Genomic DNA, 16,418 nt, shown 5'->3' with positions numbered 1-16,418 from the left:
ACTGGAAAAAAAAATTTCTAGCCAAAAATTTCCTACCCAGCAAAACTATCTATCAAATTAGATGGGGAAATAAGAAGCTTCCATGACAAACAGAAACTGAAGGAATTTATGTCTTCAAAACCAGCGCTAGAGAAAATACTCTAGGAGATTAACTACAAAGAAGAAATAGGTAATACAGGCCAGAACCAAAGAAACAAGATTTCCCATCCAGCAGACAACTGAGCAAAGAATAAACAGTATCTCAAACAGAAATAAAATCTTAACATGTTAGGAATTTAAAATTATCTCTCTATAATCACACTGAATGTAAATGGCCTTAACTCCCCAATAAAAAGACATAGAGTGGTGAAATGGATTAAAAACCAGAATCCATCCATCTGCTGCTTACAAGAAACACACCTTACAAGTAAGAATAGGAACAAACTCAAAGTAAAGAACTAGAGCAAGGTAATCCATGCTAACAGAACTTGAAGACAAGCAGGAATAGCAACTATGATATCAGACAAGTTAGACTTCAAACCCAAACTTTTTAGAAGAGACAAAGAAGGTCATATTTTTTCTGGTAAAAGAAATAATCCAGCAAGAGGAAATAACAATAATCAACATGTATGCCCCAAACATAGGTGCAGCTACTTTCGTAAATCAAACTCTTTGTGACATGAAGTCACACATAAATCCCAATACAATAATACTGAGAGACTTCAACACACCTCTCACAACATTAGACCGATCTTCCAGACAAAAGGTCAGTAAAGATGCCTCAGAACTAAAGAACACCATTAACCAAATGGACCTGTTGGGCACATATAGAATATTTCACCAAACTACAGCGGAGTTTACATTTTTCTCAGCTGCTCACGGAACCTTCTCCAAAATAGATCACATCCTGAGACACAAAATGAGCACTAGCAAATTCAAAAAATGTTACATGCTTCCCTGTGTCGTTTCAGACCATAATGGAATAAAACTAGAAATCAACTATAAGAAGACCCAGAGAAACAACATAAGCATGTGAAGACTGAACACCACACTTCTGAATGAAGAATGGGTCATAGAAGATGTAAGAGGTGAAATCAAGAAATTTCTAGAAACAAATGAAAATAAAGATACAACATATCAAAACCCCTGGGACACTTTGAAGGCAGTATTAAGAGGAAAATTTATAGCACTGAGTGCTCACATAAGAAAAACAGAAACTCTTCAAATAAATAACCTAATGACACACCTCTAAGCCCTTGAAAAGCAGGAAAAATCGAACCCCAAAGCCAGTAGAAGACAGGAAATTATTAAAATTAGAGCAGAGGTTAACGAAATAGAGATTAAAAAAAAAAAAATACAGAAAATCAACAAAACCAAAAGCTGGTTTCTTGAAAAATTAACAAGATAGATAAACCACTAGCCAACCTAACTAAGAAAAAGAGAATCAACCCAAATTATGAAGATAAGAGATGAAAAAGGAGACATTACTACTGACAGTATAGAGAGGATTATTAGAAGACTTTTTTGTTTTATCAAACACTTATTTCTCTCAGCTACTTAGTGAGGCCCTCTGCAACTCAGTGAGACCCAGTTTCAAAATAAAAAATAAAAAATAGTGCAGGGGCTGTAGCTCAGAGGTCGAATGCCCCTGGGTTCCAACCCCAGACATGCCAAAATTAAAAAAAAAAAATTAAAAAAAACTTATTTCTCTTCAAAATGAAAACTGAATACTTTGAATTTTTAAAAATTTAAAAATTTAAAAAAAGAAGCCGGGCGTAGTGGCACACGCTTGTAATCCCCAAGCTTAGGAGGCAGAGACAGGAGGATCGTGCAGGTTCAAAAGCAGCCTCACTGGACAAAGTGCAGACTTAAGCAGCTTAAGAGACCCTGTTTCCAAATAAAAACATAAAAAATAGGTGTCTGGGAGTGTAGCCCAGAGGTAGATGGGTTTCCAGGAACCCCAGTACCACCAATCAATCAATCAATAAATAAACAAATAGAAAAAGAGAGGTAAATCCAGGTCTTTGGTTCCAATCCAGGTCTTTGATTCTTACCCCACATCTAGCCACAGAGCTCAGCAGGTTTTCTGTACATAAAGAGATCAGCATAACATTTGTGTTGTGGTACTTGGGTTTGATGTGAGGGGCCCTTTATTAGCCTCTCAGTAAGTAAAAAAGGTCCTTTCCCCAGGATGCACTAAATCCTTTAAAATATAATTTCCCGGCTGGGTGTGGTGCTGCACACTTTGTAATCCCAGCATTTGGGAGGCTGAGACAGGAGGATCACAGACAGCCTGAGGTTCACAGACAGCCTCAGCTACTTAGTGAGACCCCTTTATTTTTGCACACAAAAAAAAATGTAATTTCCACCATATGTATTCATCATAAAACTTGTTTTTTGCAGTACTAGCACTAGGTTGCTGAGTCTCGCTAAACTGCTGAGTCTGGTCTTGTAAAATTTTTCTTTTTAGTACTCCAAGCTACACCCCCAGCCCTATTTTTTATTCTTTATTTTGAAATAAGGTCTCAGTAAGTTGCAAAGGGCCTCACTAAATAGCTGAGACTGGTGGTGAACCACGGTCCTCCTGTCTCAGCATCCCAAAAGCTGGGATTACAAGTATGTGCCACCACGCCCAGCTATCTAGGGGGCTTTCTACTATATCTAGTCCTAGACAGTTTAAAACAAAGAGTAAGAAAATATGTCTGTAGGGACATACACTTCCACACATTGGGATATATGGTAGCTATCATTTTCTAAATGATTCCTTGATAATATTTTTTTCTTTTCTTTTCTTTTTTTTTTTGTGGTACTGGGGATGGAAGCTAGGGGCATCCTACATCCAAGCTACACCCCCAGCCCTATTTTTTATTCTTTATTTTGAAATAAGGTCTCAGTAAGTTGCAAAGGGCCTCACTAAATAGCTGAGACTGGTGGTGAACCACAGTCCTCCTGTCTCAGCATCCCAAAAGCTGGGATTACAAGTATGTGCCACCACGCCCAGCTATCTAGGGGGCTTTCTACTATATCTAGTCCTAGACAGTTTAAAACAAAGAGTAAGAAAATATGTCTGTAGGGACATACACTTCCACACATTGGGATATATGGTAGCTATCATTTTCTAAATGATTCCTTGATAATATTTTTTTCTTTTCTTTTCTTTTTTTTTTTTTGTGGTACTGGGGATGGAAGCTAGGGGCATCCTACATCCAAGCTACACCCCCAGCCCTATTTTTTATTCTTTATTTTGAAAGAGTCTCACTGAGTTGCAAAGGGCCTCACTAAGTAGCTGAGGCTGTCTATGAACTGCAATCCTGCTGTCTCAGCCTCCCAAATGCTGGGATTGCAAGCATGCGCCACCACACCTGGCTCCTTACTGATATTTTTGAGATTATGAACACCTAAAGAAACTCTGTAGGCCCTGTGCAATGCTCCTGATTTTTACTCAAGATTTTATCTCAGCTAGGTGTGGTGGTACACACATGCAATACCAGTAGTTGGAAGGCTGAGACAGGAGGACTGCAGGCTTTAGCCCAGCCTCAGCAATTTAGCAAGAACATTTCAAAATTGAAATATAAAAAGGGGCTGGGCGTGGTGGTGCAAGCCTGTAATCCCAGCATTTGGGAGACGAAAATGCAGGATGGCGGAAACTGCAGAATCACGGAAACTGCAGGATCACGGTTTGCGGACAGCCTCAGCTACTTAGCGAGGCCCTTCACAACTCAGTGAGATGCTGTTAAAAAAAAAAAAAAAAAGACACGGCATAGCAGCATTTGTAATCCCAGCATTCAGGAGGCCGAGACCAGAAAATCACAGTTCACGGACAGCCTCAGCTACTTAGCGAGGCCCTTCACAACTCAGTGAGATGCTGTTTCAAAAGAAAAAGAAAGAAAAAAATAGGGCAGGGGATGTACCTCAGAGGTGGAATTTCCCTGGGTTCCATCCCCAGACTCAAAAAAAAAAAAAAAGAATAAAAATAGGGCTGGGGGGGTAGCTCAGAGGTAGAAGGCCGCTGGGTTCCATCCCCAGTACTGCAAAAAAATAAAAAATAAAAAGGGCTGGGGGATAGCTCAGAGTTCGAGCCCCATATGCTTCAAAAAATGTATCTGCCAGGTGCAGGAACCGCTTGCCACTCTGCCCCTGGCCTGTGTGCGACGCAGCATCTGCGTTGCTTTTGTGCGGTTCTCTGAGCCTTGCACATCAGGCATCAGCTTAATTTTTCCCACTGCTACTAGATATAATAAACACTCCGCCTTCCTTGGTATCTAGAAACTTGAATTTACTAGCTATTCACATACAAAAATCACAACAAAAACTGTTCTACAAGACTTACACTTGTGGGCTGCGGGTGTAGCTCAGTGGTAGGGCACTTGTTAGCATGAGTGACACTGGGATAGATTCCCAGCACAAAAAAATAAAAGTTTATGAAAATAAGTATTACTCCTCTACGCTTCTAACTCCCACGCTTGGGAGGCGGAGACAGGAGGATCGCATAGGTTCGAAGCCAGCCGCACTGGCTTAAGAGACCCTGTTGCCAAATAAAAAAAAGTATAAAAAAAAAATAGGTCTGGGAGTGTAGCCCGAAGGTAGAAGGATTTCCAGGAACCCCAGTACCACCAAAAAAAAAAAAAAAAAAAAAGGTGAATACCCTGTTCAGACTCTCTCAGCTGGGTGTGGTGGCGCACACTTTTAATCCCAGCATCTGGGAGGCTGACACAGAAGGATTGCAGTTCTCGGTCCTTTCCAACTCAGTGAGACTGTTACAAAATAAAGAATAAAAAATAGGGCTGGGGTATAGCTTGGAGGTAGAATGCCCCTGGGCTCCATCCCCAGTACTGCAAAAGAAAGGAAAGAAAAAGAGAAAAAGAAAGAAAGAAAGAAAGAAAGAAAGGCCTCTCAATAAGAGTATTTTGATTCCCTATTAGGCCAACACTCCTGCAAAGTCCTCTGAGGATGCCATGAGAGCTGCTAAACTCAAAAGCTAACATGGAAAAAAGTTCATATTATAGACTGACTTGCACTGGACTTTAATTCATGTAATTAATCGAAGGAGAACTTCCCAATACTCTGATCAATAACAGCACTGCTTTTCCCATTGGAAATAAAATATGTTGAAGCCAGAGAGAAACTCAGAATCTGCCGGGCGTGGTGGGCACGCTTGTCATCCCCGTACTTGGGAGGCAGAGACAGGAGGATGGTGCTGGTTCGAGGCCAGCTGCGCTGGCTTAAGAGACCCTGTTTCCAAATAAAAATATAAAATAGGTCTGGGAGTGTAGCCCGAGGTAGAAGGGTTTCCAGGAACCAGTACCACCAAAAAATAAAATAAAATAACCAAGAATCTGAAGGCTCACAATAGGCTTGAAAATTCTGACTATGAGGTCCATACTCTATAACAGCACAGTCTCGGAGAATGAAACTATTATGAATCTGTGTGATCCAGCAGAGCTACTGAGCTATGGGGAACAGAAATGTATAGTATGTCTGAGGAACTGAATTTTTTTAAGTATAATCAAAATGGCTACTAAACTATACTGTGCATTTCTGGAGTACTGTCTTAGAGTGTGGTTTTTTATTTTTTATTTATTTATTTATTTTTAGTATTGGAGATGGAACCCAAGGGCTTTCTACCTCTAGGCTACACTCCCAGACCTATTTTATATTTTATTTGGAAACAAGGTCTCACTAAGTTGCTGAGAGCCTAAGTAGCTGAGGCTGGCTTCGAACCTGCACGATCCTCCTGTCTCAGCCTCCCAAGTGCTGGGATTACAAGTGTGCACCATCACACCCAGCAGAGTGTGGTTATTAAATAACTTAGAGTTTGTTAATCTCCCTCTGCGTGTACCATGTATAAGGGCTGGACCAGAACAGGACCACCGCTCCTCAAAGCCTGGAATAGAATTTAGCGCTATCAGTGTGGATAGCTCTAAACTCTGCAGTCTGGAGCTAGATGAAGACTTCCTTTTGCAAACCTCTGACATCAAGTCCCACCACGTCCAGCAAGTCAGAATCTGGGTGATTTTTTTAAGTGTTTCGTTAACATTACAAAGTGGGCCAAGTGTAATGGCAAGCCTGTACTCCCAGCAACTTGGCAGGCTGAGGAGGAGGATTTCAAGTTTGAGACCAACCAAAGCACTTAGAAAGACCCTGTTTCAAAATTTAAAAAAAAGCTTGGGGATGTAACTCAGTGGTAGAATACTCCTGTATGCAATCCCCAGTAAGACAAAGTTACAAGTGGTAGATCATAACCAATGACTCTCTTTACATGGTTTTGCTAAGATAACAATTTTAACCTTCTTTCAAAAGGAGAAAAGAACTTCTGAGGCGAGACGAGAGGTGGAGACGTTTCTAGGTCTGACTTCTCGCCTAAGGCACACAGGCCCCACTCAGGCCGGCAGAACCAGCCTGCTGTTGGGGTAACATGGGATTCCAGAATGCCGTGGCACTTTGCAAAGGCACACGCTTCGCCTCCTCAGCTAGTATCCGAATCCTAAGAATCCTCACCCTTAACACTGCTCAAATACATACTGCACACCATTCAGTCTTTAAGGACTTTTCCATTTCAAAAGAGTTCTAGTCCTGATTTTCCCAGCTTGGAAGGAGAAAGGGCTAATTTGTGACCGCTCATTTTTCTTTGTGGTGTTTTTGGTAAAACAGGGTCTCACTAGCACCAGGTTTACAGGCGTGTGCTACCACGCCCAGCTACTACCAATAAGAATTATTAAGAGATTTTTAGTGAGAACTTCTTAGTACAACTTACTAAATTTTCATCTTTTTTCAGGGGTAGGTGAATGGGGGAGAAACAGAGAAGGGAAGGGCAAATAGAGGGTACATCAAAGCTGCCATTTGTCCTATATATTGGCTGACTGTGGTGTGTGTGTGTGTGTGTGTGTCTGTCTGTCTGTCTGTCTGTCTCACTGGGGATTGAACTCAGGGGCATTCTATCTCCAAGCCACATCCCCTGCCCTTTTTATCTTAATATTTGTGTTTTTTTGTTTGTTTGCGGGTTTGGGGATGGAACCCAGGGGCATTCAACCTCCAAGATACAACCCCTGCCCTATTTTTTCTTCTTTATTTTGAAACTGGGTCTCTCACTGAGTTCCAAAGGGCCTCACTAAGTAGCTGAGGCTGTCGCGAACCGCGATCCCGTCTCAGCCTCCCCAATGCTGGAATTACAAGCGTGCGCCACCACGCCCAGCTTTATCTTAATATTTGGAAACAGACTCTAAGTTACTGACAGCCTCATGAACCTATTAGAAATTATCGCTCCAACCCAAAAGAAACAAAGACCACGCTTGCTTTTTAAAAAGAAAAACAAAAAAAGCCAGGCGTGGTGGTGCCTGCTCGTAATCCCAGTACTTGGGAGGCTGAGACAGGAGGATCACAGGTTCTCAGTCAGCCTCAGCTACTTAGTGAGGCCTGTGCAATTTAGCGAGACCCTGTTTCAAAACTAAAGAATAAGCATCAGCATTCAGGAGGCTGAGACAGGAGGATCGCAGTTCGCGACAGCATCAGCTACTTAGTGAGGCCCTCTGCAACTCAGTGAGACCCTGTTTCAAAATAAAGAATAAAAAGTAGGGCTTGGGGTATAGCTCGGAGGTAGAATGTCCCTGGGTTCCATCCTCAGTACCAAAAAACTAAAGAAAAAAAGAATAAAAAATAGGGCCGGAGGTATAATTGGGAGGTAGAATGCCCTTGGGTTCAATCCCCCAGTATTGCAGAAAGGAAAGAAAAAAAGTAAAACCCCCCCTGTGCTTCATCGTATCAAAGAGGCAAATGTTAGGTTTCTTGGATATCTCAAATGTAATCAGAAAAATGGGATAAGCAGGTGAGTGTACTGACAGTGAATATTTCATTAACTCATGCTGTACCTTCACAGGCAACAAAGAAAACACACACACACACACACACACACACACACGCAAGCTGTTTTCTTTTAGAGGGAGTACTTTAGGGTTTTTACAATCAGGGATAATTAGTGACATCGCTGCATGAACACTGCACTGATCACTAGTGACTCATGGATGTTCACATGAACCTGAAAGCCCGGGTCAGGCGGGCTCCGGTATGACAGGTCCCAGCTGGGAGAGCAGGCCAAGGAGACAGGAGCGTGAGGCCGCACAGAAGACCCAGAAGAGCCACACCGTGACAGCAGCAGACATGGAGCTCCATACTAGCTCACAGGCCTGGCTCGGCCAGAGACAGAGACTACTTAAACTACAGAAGTCAGTACCTGTGACTGCCAAAATCAAAGTGGAATAAAACAAATTATGTTTTCAGTCAGCTTTATACTAGTAACCAGTTCAGGAATGAAATTTATTTTGTGAGATTAAGCCCATCCCCATCACCACCTGTCTTCATCTTTACTTAAAATATGTCTATTACCTAGCAGATCTAGTTTGTACACAAAATACTTCCACAGAATTGATCACAAAAAGGAAACACTGAGGCTGGGCGTGGTGGCGCACACTGGTAATCCCAGCATTCAGGAGGCAGAGACCAGAGGATCACAGTTCGTGAACACCCCTCAGCTACTTAGTGAGACCCTTTGCAACTCAGTGAGACCCTGTTTCAAAATTAAGAATAAAAAAATAGGGCTGGAGGCCGGGCATGGTGGCACACCCTTGTAATCCCAGCATTCGGGAGGCTAAGACCAGAGGACTGCGGTTCACGGGCAGCCTCAGCTACTTAGTGAGGCCCACTGCAACTCAGTGAGACCCTGTTTCAAAACAAAGAATAAAAAATAGGGCAGGGGGTGTAGCTCGGAGGTCGAATGCCCCTGGGTTCCATGCCCAAACGTGCCAAAAAAACAATAGGGCTGGAATTGTAACTTGGAGGTAGAATGCCCCCGGGTTCCATCCCTAGTAACACACACACACACAAAAAAAAAAAAAAGAAATACTAGTAAAATCTACTTTCCTGAAGAAAATGTACCAATGTAATATTGTTCTAAAATCTGTTAGAAGTATTTTTTCATCTTCTAAACAGTGAACAGAAGTTGGACATGGTGGCACACACCTCTAGTCCTAGTATGTGGGAGGCTGAGACAGGAGGATTGCAGGTTCAAAGCCATCCTCAGCAATTTCATGAGGCTCTCAGTGCAATCCTGTTTCCAAAAAATAAAAAATATGGCTGGGGTGCAGCTCAGAGGTAAAATTACCCTGGGTTCACTGGGACATGGTGACACACCTGTAATCCCAGTACTTGAGATGCTGACACAGGAGATTGCAGGTTCGAAGTCAGTCTCACCAACTGAGTGCTCTCAGCAACTTAGCAAGACCTGTTTCCAAATAAAAAATAAAACAGGGCTGGGAGTATAGCCCAGAGGTAGAAAGTCCCTGGGTTCTATTCCTAGTACCACCGAAATAAAAAAAATGACTCCATGACTCCTGGATTCAATCTCCAGTCCCACCAAAAAAAGTCTAAATAATTTTAGGGCTGAGGATGTAGCTTAGTGGTAGAGTGCTGGCCTGATATGCACAAGGTCCTGGGTACCAGCAAAGAAGAAAAGTCTACACAATTTTGTGACTGTGTGTGTGTTACTAGAGATTGAACCCAAGGGTCTGGGTTATACCCCCACCACTCTATTTTGAAACAAGGTCTCACTAAATTACCACTGTTCTAAAACCTGTGATCTTCCTGTCTAAACCTCCCAAGTACTCAGATTATAGGTTAAAAATATATATATATGACCGTTATCAGTAAACATTTTCCTTTTCTTTCTTTTTTTCTTTTGCGGTACTAGGGATGAAACCCAGGGACATTCTACCTTCAAGCTATACTCCCTGCCCTATTTTTTATTCTTTATTTGAAAACAGGGTCTCACTAAGTTGTGGAGGGCCTCACTAAGTAGCTGAGGCTGGCCACAAACCCGGATCCTCCTGTTTCACCCTCCCAAATGCTGAAGTTTAAATACATATATATATATTTTTTTTTAAATGTTTACTAGCTGGGTATGGTAGTGTAATCCCAGTACTTGGGGAGGCTGAGATAAAAGGATTGCAGGTTCACTGCCAGCCTCAGCTACTTAGTAAAGTCCTCCACAACTTAGACCCTGTTTCAATAAAAAATAAGGCTGGGGTGTAGCTTGGAGGTAGAATGCCCCTGGATTCAAGCCCCAGTACCCCAAAAAGAAAAATGTTTCCGGGCGTGGTGGTGCAAGCTTGTAATTTCAGCATTTGGGAGTCTGAGACAAGAGGATCCAGCTTCTTGGACAGCCTCAGCTTAGTGACGCCCTTTACAACGCAGTGAGACCAATTCAAAATAAAGAATAAAACTGGGGCATGCTGGTGCACCCTTGTAATCCCAGTACTTGGGAGGCTGAGACGGGAGGATTGTGCAGGTCCTTAGGTACTTGGGCTCTCAGCAACTTAGTGAGACCCTGTTTCCAAACAAAATACAAAATAGGTCTGAGAGTGTAGCCCAGAGGTAGAAGGCCTCTGGGTTCCATCCTCAGCACCGAAAAAAAAAAAAAAAGTTATTTTGGTGTGTGTGTGTCTGTGCGTGTGGTGTTGGGGATTGAACCCAGGGGCATTCTATCTCTAAGCTACACCCCCAGCCCATTTCCTTTTTTATTAGGTATTTTGAAACAAGGTCTCACTAACTTGTGAAGGGCCTTGCTAAGTAATTGAGGCTATATGCAAACCTGGATGCTCCTTTCTCAGCCTCCTAAGTACTGGGATTGCAAGCACGCGCTACCCACCACACCTGGCTGCTTTTTTCTTTTCTTTTCTTTTCCTTTCTTTTTGCCTAATTACTGACTACCTAAAGTGAGTCAAGAAAATGCTGATATTTTATTAAAAATTTTAAGGCCATATTCACAGAATAATTGGATCCTTAAAAGTTTATAAACTACACAGAGAACTTTTTTTTGGGGGGGGGTTTACTGGAGACGGAACCCAGGGAGCCTTCTACCTCCAGATTACACCCCCAGACCTATTTTATACTTTATTTGCAAACAGGGTCTCACTAAGTTGCTGAGCGTCTAAGTTGCTGAGTGAATCACTAAGCTGCTGAGGCTGGCTTGGAACCTGTGATCCTCCTGTCTCAGCCTCCTACTGGGATGACAAATGTGCACCAGTTTATAGAAAACTTTTATAAACAAAGAAATCTTCAACAATTTCCAAGGTAGCAAATCTTCCCAGTGGAAAGTAAAAGTAACACAATATAAGCCAAGAAGAGGAGCCCTGGAAAGGAAGCACTCTCTGTGGGCACACACCTGAACCCTGTGCCCGAGTGCTCTCCCAGAGACACCTCCGCATCCTCCTATTTACAAGTGTCCGAGCTGGACAGTGCTGGGCAACAAAGCCTGCAGCCTGAGTCCCCGGGGAGAGGAGCCATCGACATCCCAAGGAACTGCCTCCCCTGCTGGTGCCAGAACCCTCGCTGAGGCTCCTCTGCGGAGGCCTGGGTGTGCCCGGCTTCAAAGACCTAAGCTTCCAAAGCACGATGCTGCTCAACATGACAGAGACTGTACTTCCATGAGGAAAAGGCAAAGGAGCTTCCCAGATGGCTCCTGCGTTTGCTTCTCTGTATCCCTGCCCACCATTATACCACTTGCTACCACCACGGCTAGCCTGGTCACTCCCAACAGGTGTCCTGTATATCCAGACTTGGCAACACCACACACACACAGCCCACATTCACAGCACCACAAGCATACCACACTCAGCTGCTCTCAGGAGCAACCAGGAGCCTTCCTCATCAAGGGCCACCCCACGAGCCCTGCTCCGAGTGCTTGCTGGCTCCCACAGCTCTGGGCTGCAGGTCAGGCCTCAGCAGCACCGGGGCCCTGTTTTGACCAACACCTCCTCTCGCCTCCTCATGGTCCCCACTGACCTTGCCTCACAAGCTGTCAGCTGGTCCATCTTCCTCACAGGGTATGCTCCCTCACTGAGGCCTTCCCCCACGCCACCCACTCTGCAGGATCACACCTCTTCTCCCCTTCTGCACCCCACTTAGGGCGGGCACCCCCCTACGGCACCTTGACAACTTACTCCAACTGGGCATTTACTTCTCTGCCCCAGAGGCAGCAACCCCTTGCCCACCATTATCTCAGGGGCACTCAAATACTTTTTGAATATGTTGTAAGTTTACTGCAATGGGGCCCGAGCAATAAGGGAAAACACGTTCAAAGTCAATTACCACCTGAAGGAAAGAGGACAGCATTTGTTACCCTTCAGTATAAAACACAAACTACAAACACCTTGAGGAAAGGTTAAAACACTGCACACTGAAAGTAACACTCTGCCCAGCACAATGCACACCTATAATCCCAGTACTTGGGAGGCTGAGACAGGAGGATCACAGGTTCCAGACCAGCCTCAGCAACTTAGGCTGTCAGTAACTAACAAGACCCTATTTCAAAGTAAAATAAAATAGGGCTGGGTGTGCAGCTCAGAGGTGGAATGCCCCTGGGTTCAATCCCCAGCACCACCAAAAAAAAAACCTCTTTTCGCCATAAAATCATTAGTTTTGTGCTCACTACACTTGATAAACTAAAGTTCATAAAAGGTGCCAGTTTGAAAGGAGCCCTGGCTGATTTTAGGTCAAGTATGACACTAGTGTAACTTTCCGTGTCTGCTACCACCAAACTCTCTTGGCCTTACTCGGAAGCCTGCTGGCTAAAGGCAAAAGGCTATCTAGTTTCTTAACACAGTCTTTCAGTAAGGATTCCACTCCTGGTACTAGTCTCAAGATCATGAACATGTTGCCAGAAAACAGACCTAGGCATCTCAGTGGCAACTACCTTAGAGAGATCTAAAGAGTTACAATCTGAGGCTCAGACAACAGACTGATGTCATAAACATCATGGTACTAGCACTCTGAGAACTCACCAGTCACCCTCCCCTCCCCGCGTGAGGGGCAAGTCATCCATCTTCTTCAAGGCTTGGTTATCTCCAATCAGAAATAAAAAGATAACAGCGCCTACCTCATTTACCTCCTTGTGGGAATCAGACAACCCAATAATTTTCTTCAAATCAAAATAAAATTTACAAAGGCTATAAAACTAAAACATTATCACATCTTTAGGATTTTGTTTTGTTTTGTTTGGCGAGTCCGGGGATGGAACCCAGGGGCATTCGACCTCTGAGCCACATCCCCTACCCTACTTTTATTTTCATTCTTTATTTTGAAACAGGGTCTCACTAAATTTCTGAGGGCCTCACTAAGTAGCTGAGGCTATCTGCGAACTGTGATCCTCCAGTCTCAGCCTCCTAAATGCTGGGATTACAAGCCTGCGCCACCAAGCCCAGGCGGTCTTTAGGATTTTGGATAATCCCATCACTTGCTTTTTACTAATGTGCTTCCGCTGGGAAATTTTTGAAAAAGCTGAGAAAGCGAGGGTCCACCTCATCATTACTTTTGAATCTGACAAACTCCACAGGCATCTACCTTAAGATCCATTTTCTGGGCTGGAGCTGTTAGCTCAATGGTAGAGCACTTGCTTGGTGTGTACCAGGCCCAGGTTCAATCCTCAAAACTCCACAAGAAATATTCACTTTGTAATATTTTCCTGCAGTTCTAAAATCATATTCTTAATTTCCATGTTAGCCACTCCTAGAGTATGGAAGAAAGCAAAGTAGATTTTCACTATTTTTCCCAAAATGTCCTCTCCCCAGAAGCAATCATTTCCTTCCTGCCTCTCTGTACCACCAAACATACTAAATCTTTAAAAAAGAAAGAGAGAAAAGGATTCAATCACAAGTGTCCAGTTTCCTTACTACAGAACTAGTCATGTGGTAAGAGGCAGGCACCTGTTGGGAGGCATCCGTGAAGCCCAAGTGCTCCAAGAACGAATTCAACTGGGTCTGGGGGGCGGGGAAGGCTGTTTTCCTATCTCCCATTTTCTCTGCCCTAACACAGAATGGCCAAGAAATAGCACACCCAGCACAATGTGAACATTTTTACCCTTTTTTTTTTTTTTTTTTAAGTGGAGAGGAATCTGAAAGCCAACTAAGGAAACTGGCTCCCACATTCCTCAAGGCCGCTGAACGGAGGTTCTGAAGGTTTCTTGGGGCCTTTTTTTTTTTCTTCCTGTTTTGTTGTTTGGGTTTTTCTGAATCCGTACATCCTTACGGATTTCTTGGACCGTGTTTTAAGCGAAGGCGAGACCTCCCGTGTCCTAACTTTACCCCGGCCTGGGTGCTGGAGACGCTTTTGACCCAAGGAGTGACGGGCCGGCAGCTTCCTAAAAGCAAACGGGGCGCCGGGATACCATTTAGGAAGTGGTGATGCAAGTCTCGGGGGAGCCGGGAGGAGGGAGGTGGACAGGCGGAGGAAACACCCTCTGGGCGCCGCTCGGCGCGGGTGGGGGGCCCGCCCGGCCCGGCCCGACCCCGGCCCGCCCGCCCCGGCCCCCGCCCCGGCCCCCGCCCGGCCGGCCGCGCGCCCCGGGGCCTGGGCCCGCCCTGCCGCCCGCCGGCGCCGCACTCACCCCCAGAAGCCGCAGGGGCAGCGCGGCGGCAGGCTGGGCGCTTTGCTGCGCTCGCTCCCGGCGTCGCCCATGGCGCTGGGCGGCGGGCTCGGGCCGCACCTCTGGGGACGGCGGGCGGGCGACGAGGACGCGGAGAGGCCGGCGCCGCGGGCTCCGCCGCGCTCCCAGCTCGGCGCGGAGCTGCTGGCCGCCGGCTCCGGGGTCGCGGGCCGCTGTGACGCGGCCGGCCGCGCTGACCGGACAATGGCCGCCGCCCCCCGCGGCCGCGATGGTCTCGCCCGCCGCTCGGGCGTGCCGCTGGGCTCGGCGCCGGTGCCGGCCCTCCGGCGACTTCAAGACCCGCGGCCGACTCGCCTCCCCCGCGGCAGGACGGGCCGCACCGCGCGCCGCCGCCCCCCAGGCCAATGGTACGGCCCGGCGGCGGGCGGGGCGGCGCATGCGCGGGGCGCGGCGGGGGCGGGGCGGGCCGAGGACGCATGCGCGGAAAACGTGGGCGCGGCGGCGCAGGCGCCAGCACGGGGCGGGGTCTCGCGGACCCGGAAGCGGGCGCGGGGGCCCGGATCCCGGCCTGAGCTCGCCGCTCTGGCCGCGGCGGGGCCCAGCCTTCCCCCCCATTTGCCAACTCCCTGGGAGTCGCCCTTCCCAGTGCCCCACATCCAAGCCACGCGTACAATGCCACCCGAAGAACTGGTCTCTTGGCTGGAATGACTGTTTGCAAAAGGGACCTCTCCCAGTCCCCAGCGTTTTGGGGGAGGAGGGCTGGGTCGAAGGCTTCGCCTGCCCTCCCTGCCACCCGCGCCCGGGCCTCCGAGCCACAAGTCACTCCTATGCCTTGACTTGGACAGCCTTTCTTACACCCAGAGTGGACAGGCTGGGATTTTGGGGAGGGGAAGGGAAAATTGGCGGAATTAATGATGGAAATGATGGGAGTGACCACAGAAATTTGAGCCACTAAAAGAGTTCAGATCCTGAACTCTACGTTCTCCAGCCATTGGGAGCAGAGAAGCCCACTGTCGGTGACTAGTTTCAACTTGGAAGTAACCTCCACCGAATCTCTTGGATATATTCCTGCCCCCGGGGCCTTGTGCGCTAACTCCTAGGCCCCTGCCACTTCCAGGAGGGCTTCAGGCCTCTGAGGGATCGTTGGCAGGTACCCACGGAAGCGATGAGGGTACTAGAGACATTGCCTACCACGATTTTATTGCCAAGTATTGTGCGTTCTTTGTGGATTTGTTAACACAGATGTTTCTTTTGGACTCTAAACGTCCAAAGGGGCAAGTGTGGCACAAGTCTGTAATTCCAGTACTTGGAAGACTGAGACAGGAGGATCGCAGGTTTGAAGCCACCCTCAGCAACTAAGCGAGACCCTGTTGCCGAGTAAAAAAACAAAATAGAAAGCAAAAAAAATAAAAATAGAGCTGGAGATGTAGCTCAGAGGTCGAATGCCCCTGCGTTTAATCCTTAGTACCACAATAAAATAATAAATAAGCTTTTTTGGCAGTACTGAAGATTGAACCCAGAGACATTCTACCTCCAAACTACACCCTCAGCCCTATTTTTTATTCTCTTATTTGAAACAGAGCCTCACTAAGTTGCAGAAGGCCTCCTAAGTAGCTGAGGCTGGCGGAGAACCTGCGTGATCCTCCTGTCTCAAGCTCCCAAGTACTGGGATTACAACCGGGATTACATGCCCGGCTCAAAGCAATCTTCTTGATACTACTTATCTATTAAAGAAAAACTAGATGCAATAGAATGGAGGAACCATTTAACACTAAATAGGACCACCCTTTTTTTTTAAATTTGTGTGTGTCCAGTTGAATTAAATGTCTGTAGTGTCTAAACACAGAATGTGACTACTGCCACAAAGTTCATTGCTCTCAATGTAAGATTTTACTTTACTAATGCAAAAGAAACATGGATACATTTCTTTAAAAGTCTGCATCATTTATTATGGTGCCGCTTTTTAAAACTTTTTAAAATTATACAAACATGCCATTCCACAAAGTTT

General features: G+C 45.8%; 1 protein-coding gene across 2 annotated transcripts in view; it reads right to left on the bottom strand.

Moving 5' to 3' along the window:
- Window positions 1-14,481, bottom strand: part of ZFAND3 (zinc finger AN1-type containing 3) — a gene marked incomplete at both ends in the record, with an annotated part of 238,664 nt that extends 224,183 nt beyond the window's left edge. For both annotated transcript variants that reach the window (XM_080710853.1, XM_080710854.1), the window contains one exon: window positions 14,411-14,481. In XM_080710853.1, coding sequence (XP_080566979.1) covers window positions 14,411-14,481 — 71 coding nt within the window. The remainder of the gene's footprint in view (window positions 1-14,410) is intronic.
- Between the last annotated feature and the right edge of the window lie 1,937 nt (window positions 14,482-16,418).

Source organism: Muscardinus avellanarius (genome assembly GCF_963383645.1).
Source record: "Muscardinus avellanarius genome assembly, chromosome: 14".
NCBI lineage: Eukaryota > Metazoa > Chordata > Mammalia > Rodentia > Gliridae > Muscardinus > Muscardinus avellanarius.
This window is presented reverse-complemented; position numbering and strand designations above follow the sequence as displayed.